A 9,029-nucleotide genomic window follows, 5' to 3' on the forward strand; every position below is an offset into this window, starting at 1 on the left:
TGGCCCGCGCCTTCGAGCTGCTGGAGCTGGCGGCCGTGCACCTGTACCTGCTGCCCTGGAGGAAGGAGTTCACCACCATCAAGGTAGGCGCCGGCGACGAGGATGGCGCTTTCTTGACCAGGCGTTGGGGGGAGGGGTTTCTGGGGTCCTCAGCCCCTGGTCTCGGGGGGCAGGGCGCGCTGAGGGGTCCTGCGTGTGTTGGGTCAGCTCTGGGCCGAGAGCCCCGTGGGCACTCCCAGCGCTGAGAACAAGGGGTGGGTGGAGACCACCCCCAGGGTGCCTGCCTCCTGGGTGGCTCCTGCCCCTTAAAGCTTCCTCACTGCCCTCCCCAAAGCCGCCTGGCGGCCCCAGGTGCCATAAAAATCCTCGGACAAGCCCACGGGAAGGACTCGAGTTTCCACGGTCGCCCTCATTCCTCCAGGATGTGGGCTGATCCCCTTGATAGAGAATGAAGCCAGGGGGCTGTGCCCTGTGAAAGCAGGCAGGGGCTGGGGGAGGGGGGGCAGACTGGGCATGCGCCTAGCTCACCCCTGGCCCAGGTAGGGCGGTTGTGCTGGGGGCTGGCCTGGCCCCTGTAGATGAGCAGCCGCCGGCAGAAGGGGGCAGGCGCTGGTGCTTAATTCGGAAGTGCAGGGAGGTGATGATGTCACTGGGCACGTGGGCGAGTGGCCTCCACCGGTTGTCATGGCAGCGGCAGCCTTTCTGGGGAGAGGAGCTCTGGAACCCACTGCTCACAGAGGACACAAGCTGGTCTGAGGCTCTAGGACTTCCATTCATCCATTCAGAGGGTAGGGTGGAGGGTGGGGCGTGCAGGGCCAGCCCCAGGGGAGGCTGAGAGCAGAAAACAGGCCTGCCCTTGAGGCGCTCCTGGGCCTTGGCGTTGGGCAGACCTGGGGGAGGTCTGGTTCTGCCTCCTCCTGGCTGCGAGGCGCTGGCACCGCTGTGAGCCGAGCAGGGCTCACGGTCCCAGGGCTGTGGGTTTTGGAGCTGCAGAGGGACCCAGCAGGTCGCCATCCCAGCAGGTTTTCTTGTCGTGCACACAACCCCGCCGTCCGTGAAGCCCTTACCCACCTGGAGCCCGGAAGGCAGTGGATTTCTCAGTGTGGGGGCTCTATTGTGTTCTGACCTCTGAACCGGAGAACGTACGCGTTTCTTACTGTGGTGAGGGGGCTGCCCTAGTCGCTGAGTCACTGGCACCAGGCGGCCATCCGGAGTGGGTGTGGCCGAGTGGCCAGGGCGGAGTGCGGGCCGGGCTGCTGCTAACCGGGCCCCCTTTGCAGACCTTCTCAGGGGGCTACGTGCACGTGCTGAAGGGTGCGCTGTCCGAGGACCTCCTCATCCAGAGCTTCCAGAAGATGGGCTACGTGCCCAGGGACGACCACTGCCTCACGGTGGCTGCCCTGCCCCCTGCCCACCAGCTGGTGCAGGTGGCCCTGGGCTGCTTCGCCCTGCGGCTCGAGTGTGAGATCCTGGGCGAGGTGCTGGCACAGCTGGGCACCAGTGTGCTGCCGGCCGAGGAGCTGCTGCAGGCACGGAGGGCCAGCGGGGACGTGGCCTCCTGCGTGGCCTGGCTGCAGCAGCGGCTGGCCCGGGAAGAGGAGCCGCCGCCCCTGCCCCCCCGGGGCTCCCCTGCCGTCTTCCGGGCCCAGCTGGACCTGTACCGGGACCTGCAGGAGGATTCGGACTCGGACTCAGACGACGCCAGCCTGTACGGAGGGCCCTCTCCAGGCCCAGGCTCCCCCTCCGTGGAGCCGGCCTACCGGCCGCTGCCTTGGGAGCAGAGTGCCAAACTGTGGGGCCCTCAGGGGGAGGCCTGGGAGCCCATGGAGGAGGGGGAGGCACTGCAGCGGGTCAGCAGTCCGCCCCGCAGTCCGCCCTACGGGGCCCTGGAGGAGGAAGAGCCGGAGCCCGAGGCCTTCTCTTTCCTTTCCCTGCGCCGAGAGCTGCTGAGTCGGCCCGGGGACCTGGCTGCTCCCCCAGCCCCTGGGAGCCCCAGCCCCCAGCACGTGCAGAGGCCCATCGCCGAGCCCCCTGGCTACCAGGTGCACAGCTGCCTGGCCCCTGGGGTCCTGCCCACGCGCTGCTGCGACACATGCCGCCAGCTGCACACTGCCCACTGCGCGGCCCTGCCCGCCTGCCGTCTGGGCCACGAGCTCCGCGCACTGCTTGGCGACGCCCACCAGCGCCTGTGGCTGCAGCGCGCAGAGGTGGACACCCTGCTCTACGACAGCCCTGGGGCCCGGCCTTAGGCCCAGCCAGGCCCCTGGTCAAGGGCTTCCCCAGTGTTTCCGTGGTGCTTCTCTGCCCTTGTCCCTTCTCAGCCTCGGCCACTGCTGCCCTGGACAGAAGAGCCCAGGCTCCACAGGTGGACGGGGTCTTGCCTCCCATGGAACGTTCCCCTTACCCAGACCCACCCTCAGACCCATGCCTGACCGTGCTGCGTGGAAGGGCCTAGCCCACATGACCGAGTCAAGGCACCCGGGCCTGTCCCCATGAAGGACCGCCCCCTCCCCACTGTGGGCCCCATGGTCCGCCTGGAGCCCGATGCTCCCTGCAGTTCCCATTTGGGACATGTTGCCTCCCTCCAGGTGTCCGGGGGGCACCCCACCCAGGTGTCCAGAGGGCTCTGCCAGGTGCGTGGCTGACCGGGCTGTGGAGACCTGGCCCCTCACTGGGTGTCACAGGCCAGCACTGGCTGGACATGTGCCCTGGTCATAGCTGTGCAGGAAGCTGGGTCATGGATGGAGGAGAGATGATCTGATCTCAAACTGGAGAGGCGGTGCCCGAGCTCTGGAGAGCAGGCAGCAGCAGGCGGGGCCGATGGAGCCTGGACCGGCTGTCAGTCACTTCTGGGCACAGCCCCCAGGCTTCCCATGAAGCCCACCCCAGGCCCAATGGTAAACATCTGTGCCTGCCACAGCCCTCGGTGCAGGTGCCACCCCCTGTGCAGCCTCTCCTTACCGGCCCCCGTCCGCCCCACCCCTTTCCCAGTACTTGTCATAGGACAGAACCTCCACACATTAAAGGACACAGAACTGCCTGCGTCTGTCAGGAAAGCTTTTATCTCAGTTCCTGTAGCACCAACCGTACCCTCCCCTGGGGCTCTGCCCCCAGGAGGGCATTTGCTCTGGTGTCTCCGAGTGGTCATGGCCTAGACCCGGATCCAACCCACACCCAACCCCTCCACACACCCCTAGCCAGCAACACCCCCAAGATGAGCCCGGTGGGTGCTTCCAGAGCTGCTAGGAGCCCACGGCGTGGCAATGGGCAGAACCTAGTAGGGCCCCAGGTGGGGCCACCACAGCTCAGGTGGGGCCCGGCTCAGGGTGCCCACATCCACATCACCAGTGCACACCCTGCTGTTCTGGGGCAGTGGTGGGTGAGGAGGCAGGAATCAGAGCGGTCAGCTGAAGCAGCTGGTGAGTCCTGGCCAAGGGTCCAGCTGGATCTCGGGAGCCGTCAGCCTGGCCGGCGGGGGCTTCGCGTCAGGGCCTGCAGCGCTTGCTCTGGCTCTCGGACACAGTGGGAGCAGCCCGCTTGTTGCGGTGGTGAGGGAAGGTGGGCATGAGCTCCGGCTCACAGGCTGCGGGAGGGGGTGTCAGCACTGGGGGCACTTGGCATTCACCTCAGGTCCCTGGAGCCCCCCCGCCACCTCCCTCTGCTCCCCTATGACCTGCAGACAGTATGTGTGCCCAGTGTCCAGCGGCTGCCCATTCAGGGCCAGCAGGCCACCTGGATGGGTCTGGGCTGGGAGTGCCCCCCACCCCCACATCATGGGCTGGGGCTTGAAGAACTCTGAGGCCGTCTCAGCAGCGCCCCCCACCCCCCCGAGAAAAAGGCCACCAGCCAAGAGCTCTGCAGACGGAGCCTGAGGGTCTTGGGGACTCACGCAGGGGCTTCTCCTTGAAGTAGGAGCTCTCCAGGCAGTCCCCGGCCGTCGCCCTGGGGGAGGGACAGTCTGCCGTGAGCACACCTTGCTCAGGCTGGTCCCCCTCACAGCTGCCTGACCCGGCAGCCCTGGTTCCCATCTCCCAAGAACAGAAGGTGGGTGGGAAGGGGGCTGGGGCCCAGAAAGTGATGGGAACCTCACAATGGGCTCCGTGATCTGAGTGGACAGAGACCACAGAACTGGGCACCTGGCTCGCCACACATGTGTCTGGGAGGGACCCCTTGGTGGCGGCACGGCCTGTGTTCTGAGAAGCCCTCTTCAAAGGGCTCAGGGTGCAGGCGCCCCCCTGCCCGTGGTCAGCACCTTTTCTTGGGGTCGTACATGAAGAGCAGGTTCAGCAGGCGCAGGCCGGCCTCTGAGAGCCACGGGAACCGGTGCTTCAGGTTGTTGTAGGGCTGCTTCCGCAGGCTGTACTGGCTGACCAGTGGCAGCCGGGAGAAGCCCTGCGGATGGGAGCAGAGCTGCAGGGGCAGGCCCAGCGGGGGCAGGAGGGGAGCAGGGAGGGGGAGGGCGGAGGCTGGATGCTCACCGGCCAGATGTTCTCACTGGGTGTCCCCAGCAGCTGTACGATCAGGTCCACCTGGTGGATCTCAGATGTGCCCGGGAGAAGGGGCTTGTGGGCCAGCAGCTCGGCCAGGACGCAGCCCATGGCCCTGCAGAGCAGAGCAGTGCCTCACCTCACCTGTTAGCACCACCCTGACGCGGCCCTGGGAGGGGCTGGAGCTCCAGAGGTGACATGGAGTGGCCACAAGATGGGCCCAGCAGGCCTCTGGTGACTGCAGGGCAGGGCCTCCTGTGGACCGCAGTGCTGGGGGCTTCCCTTGGGGATCCCAGGCGCAGGCCACCTCCCTGAGCTGGGAGCAGATGCCAGCCCCATCTCCCCAGACGGCGCCCACACGACCTCCGCCCTCACCACATGTCGATGCTGGTGGTCTGCGTGGTGGTGCCCAGCAGCAGCTCCGGGGCTCGGTACCTGCAAACAGAAGCGCCCACCTCACGCCCGGTGCTCCTGGGCGGCCACAGGACACAGCGGATCTGTGCAGCCCACCCACCGGCCACCAGTCTTTCCGGGAGCCCGAGACGTCCCGGGCAGCAGGACTGCCGACACCACCAAGCCCGCCTTCCTGGGAAGCTCTGCCCACGCGAGCAGCACCTGGAAACAGCTGCCCTTGCTGGACAGCTCCTGTGTGCATCCCAGACAGCACTGGGTCCTCGGGCAGGCCTACTGTCCGCGTCTCATAGACGGGGCTGAGTAACATGGCAGGAGGCATCCGACTCCAGTGTCTTCCCTTTAACCATGCCCCTGAGCTGCCTCTGGACACGTAGTGAGCAGCTACAGTCAGCCACGTGGACCACCGTCCTGCAGGCAGGGTAGCAACCGCCTTCCTGACACAGAGCCAGGCTGGGTGTCCTGCTGCCGGGGAGCTGCCCCAGACCCAGCCTCCAAGTGTGTGCAGCTCAAAGGCCGGCAGGGACACCCCAACACTCCCCTCCACCAGGCACACCCAGTCCCAGGGACTCACCACAGAGTGACCACCTTGGGCGTCATTGGCTTCACGGGGATGCCATAGGCCCGGGCCAGGCCGAAATCCGCTGTGACAGAGGCAGGCAGACAGGAGGGAGGTGTGTCACCCAGTGAGGGGCCAGCTCATAGCCTTCAGGGAGCTTGTAAGGACAGATCTGCCCTCCCCCGGCCCCCAGCAAGGTGGCAGGCACAGAGACACCTACCTCAGAGCCAGCACCCGCACCCACCTGTCTTCACGCAACCCTTATCGGTCATGAGCAAGTTGGAAACCTTCAGGTCCCTGTGACAGAAAGGGAACGTCAGGGTCCCAGGAAGTGACCGCCACCGGTAGTCTTGTCATCACCACGGTAACACTCGCAACGCTCTCCCACACATCTCCTGCGTGAACGTATTCAATGAGCAGGGCAGGCGGAAAAGGCAGCTGGACACCCGAGCGCTCAGGGCTCTGAGAAGTGGCAGAGCCAGGCCTCGCGCCCACATCCAACTTCCAGTCCTGCCCTCGCTCCCTGCCCAGGGCACAGGGAGCTGCTGCCTGCGGAGTCCTGCTCTGGGCTCAGACGGTCCCGTCCCCCCCCACCCCCCCAAGCCTGGGCCTTTCCTGGCCTGTGTCACCAGACCCCAGGCAGGCTCTCCACTGCGGGACTTCTCAGAGCCTGGACAACACTCACACCTCAGAGCAGGAGGTGTTATTTGGTCCTGATGCTTCCCCAGGAGCATCCAGACAACCCACTGCACCGAGCCTGTCTGCTCCTGCTCCTCTCCTGGACTCTGGGCAACGGCGCACTGGAAGCCGGGGTCAGTACAGGGTCAACAGCCAGCACAACGCCCAAGACCCCACCCTCCTCCAGGCTGATGCCATCCCAGCACCTGAGGCCCTGCCCCCATCCAGACCCAGGTCCCCGAGACTGAGCCCCTCTGGCCCCCGGAGCCCCCACCTGTGGATGATGAAGTTCTGGTGTAGGTACTGGAGACCCCGCAGCACCTGCAGCACGATGCACTTGACCTGCGCAGAGGGCCAGGAGGTCAGGGCGGGCCCTGTCGGGCACCAATGTGTTGGACAAGGACCCGTAAAGAGCCCTCAGGCCCCCCCCCCCCTCGCACCTGGGCCTCTGAGAAGGGCGTTGGCATGTTCTCCAGAAGGCTGGCCAGGTCCTGCTCACAGTAGCCCATCACCAGGAAGATGCTGGAAGAAGCAAGAGGAGCACGCAGGCCACCTCAACCTCCTCGCTTGGGGTGCTGGCAGAGGGCAGGGCAGGGCCCGTGCGAGGCCAGAATGCTCACCTCTCCAGGTGGTTCCCCACCACCACCTCCTTCAGCTCCACGATATTTGGATGGCGGAGGCGAAGGAGCAGCGTGATCTCCCGAAGGCTGCTGATGGGGACCCCTGCAACCGGACACGCTCAGCAAGCCCACCCGCAGACAGGACCCCTGCACCCTGCCCTACAGTCAGGGCCCCAGTGCTAGCTCAGGAGAACCGAGGCCGTCCTTCCTGCGTCAGATGCAAAGCAGCAGCTCTCCGCACTGACGGCTGTGAGCACCCCAGAGCCCTGCCCCCGCGGCAGCCCAGAGCCCTGCCCCCGCAACAGCCAGGGAGGGGAGGGATGTGCGCACAGGGGCTGCCTCCGGGCCTGGGAGGGGAAGGCCCTGTGGGGGGTGAGAGCTGAGAAAGATGAGGAGGGAGACGGAGGACTGCAGCCCAGAGGGTGGGGGTGACGAGCTGGGGCCCTCACAGAGCAGCCCCTCCAACCACCACGCAGACACTCCCGGAGGGCCGCCGGGCACTCAGTACCGGGGTCCAGTCCTCAGGGAGCCTCAGTCAACCTGCACCTTTCTGCCCCGCCCACTCTGAGCTGGCGTCCCTGCCCTGCTCACCATCCTTCTCCTTGTCCATCCGCACTTTCTTCAGGGCGACAATCTCGTCCGTCTGGGTGTCCCGGGCCCGATCTGGGAGGAAACTCATCCGTGGTGGAATGCACCCCGCTCCCGAGCGCACGCCCTTGTACCACACGGCCTCTTCCTGACGCCTGGGGCTCCCTTTCTCTCTGACAACCAGGAGCCCAGTTGCAACCCAACACCCATGGCCCCACTAGACACGTGCTCCTGGGGAGTCCTCACCTGCCTGGGCACAGGGTGCCTAGTTATAAAGAGCTCCCTCTAAGTCCCCCTGAGCGGGTGTGCAGATCACCGCTTGGAGCTCTGTTGCTACCATGTTCTCACACCAATCAGGTACTTTATCTACAAAGAACCCTTATTTTGCACAAAGATGGCTCCGCACAGCACTGTGCCGGCCTGTGGAGATACTCAGCAGTGGGATGCACAGCAGTGTCCGGCTGCTGCGAGCTCTTGGCGAGTTTTGCACTTTCTACTGTAACAGGGCCACCCATGGTTACACGGCAGCCACGACGGCTGTTCAGGTGGGTAATCCCTCGCACAGGCTTTCATCCCGGCTCCTTCCGGCCCTGACAGCCACTGCGGGGCTTCCCCAGGCCCGGCCTCCCACCTGGCCACTCACACACGATGCCGTAGGTGCCCTCCCCGATGCGGTTCAGCTTCTCGAACTCCTTCACGCTCCGGCACCGTCCCAGCTGTGAGAGAGAGTGCTGCTAGTGCGGGGATCTGGCAGCGGATGGAGCAGCTGAAGATGGGTATTTCACACTTTCTCTGCACCACTTAGGTCTCACCAGACAGAAAGGTAGCCACACACTTGGGCTTGTGAGATGAGAAAAGGGGGACGGATACTGGGCAGGCAACGCGCCCTTCCAATCCCACGGCCCAGGTGGACTTGTCTGACAAGGTGACCACCAGCCAGCTGTGGCTGAAATGGAAAGTTCCCCTCCTCAGGGGCACTAGCCACACGGGAAGTGTTCAATGGCCTCAAGTGGCTCATGGAGACCATACTGGACGACTCAGAGAACAGTCCCATCGCCACAGCAAGTCTACCGAGCGGCACTGGCCTCAGGTGTGCTCCGCCCATGGCAAAAGCGTCAGAAATATCGACCAGGGGTGGGGGGTGGGGGGGATGTGTCTGTGGCAGAGACTCCTGCCCCTGCACGCCGGCCTCACTGCCTCCCCTGAGCTGTGAAAGGCGGCCCAGGGGCCTGCAGCCCCCGTGGGTGGCTGTTTCCCAGCCTCCCTTGCAGCTGGGTGTGACCATGTGACTAAGTCCTGGCCCACCTTGTGCTAAACAGCCGCCCCTCTGGAGGGTCAGGGGAGAGAGAAATAAAGCCCATTCTGGGGTCTCTGTCCGAGCAGAGAGCTGGTACCCAACACACCCTCCTAGGCGGTCCATCACAGGCAGGCCGAGGGCGCACTCCGCCCCGAGGCTCAGCAGCACGGGCGCCCGGGGAGAACTGGATTCCAACAGCTCCTCCCTGGCCCCCGCCTCTTCGCTGACCAAGCCTCCGCCCTGAGGCTCAGCAGCACGGGCGCCGGGGAGAACTGGATTCCAATAGCTCCTCCCTGGCCCCCGCCTCTTCGCTGACCAAGCCCTGCCCGCAACGCGCCGCTGGCTAACGCCTGGGGGCCAAGCGGGGACTGGGGACGCTCCTCGGTGCC

At 65.5% G+C, this 9,029-nt stretch overlaps 2 protein-coding genes across 7 annotated transcripts; one reads left to right on the top strand and one right to left on the bottom strand.

Moving 5' to 3' along the window:
- Positions 1 to 2: 2 nt before the first annotated feature.
- On the top strand, positions 3 to 3,040 carry SPATA2L (spermatogenesis associated 2-like; the record flags this gene model as incomplete). Its single annotated transcript, XM_005861266.2, has 2 exons — positions 3 to 83; positions 1,281 to 3,040. Coding segments are annotated over 2 exons (1,050 nt in total), but the record flags the coding sequence as incomplete, so codon positions are not given.
- Positions 3,041 to 3,044: 4 nt separating this feature from the next.
- Positions 3,045 to 8,873, bottom strand: CDK10 (cyclin-dependent kinase 10). 6 transcript variants are annotated; one of them, XM_005861255.2, is made up of 13 exons: positions 8,747 to 8,873; positions 7,987 to 8,059; positions 7,347 to 7,418; positions 6,756 to 6,858; positions 6,576 to 6,657; positions 6,410 to 6,477; positions 5,702 to 5,754; positions 5,473 to 5,542; positions 4,863 to 4,922; positions 4,479 to 4,602; positions 4,253 to 4,392; positions 3,890 to 3,942; positions 3,045 to 3,583 (listed from the first exon to the last, which is right to left on the bottom strand). In XM_005861255.2, the coding sequence occupies exons 3-13, from the start codon at positions 7,363 to 7,365 to the stop codon at positions 3,486 to 3,488; spliced, it is 870 nt and encodes a 289-aa protein (XP_005861317.1). In that variant the 5' UTR covers positions 7,366 to 7,418; positions 7,987 to 8,059; positions 8,747 to 8,873; the 3' UTR covers positions 3,045 to 3,485. The 6 variants fall into 6 exon arrangements, with proteins under 6 accessions (XP_005861317.1, XP_014391095.1, XP_014391094.1 ...); XM_014535609.1 differs by lacking the exon at positions 8,747 to 8,873 and adding an exon at positions 8,156 to 8,311; XM_014535608.1 differs by having other exon boundaries at positions 4,271 to 4,392; positions 7,987 to 8,840.
- Positions 8,874 to 9,029: the final 156 nt, after the last annotated feature.

The sequence above is a fragment of the Myotis brandtii genome, unplaced genomic scaffold, assembly GCF_000412655.1.
Source record: "Myotis brandtii unplaced genomic scaffold, ASM41265v1 scaffold1466, whole genome shotgun sequence".
NCBI classification, from domain to species: Eukaryota; Metazoa; Chordata; class Mammalia; order Chiroptera; family Vespertilionidae; genus Myotis; species Myotis brandtii.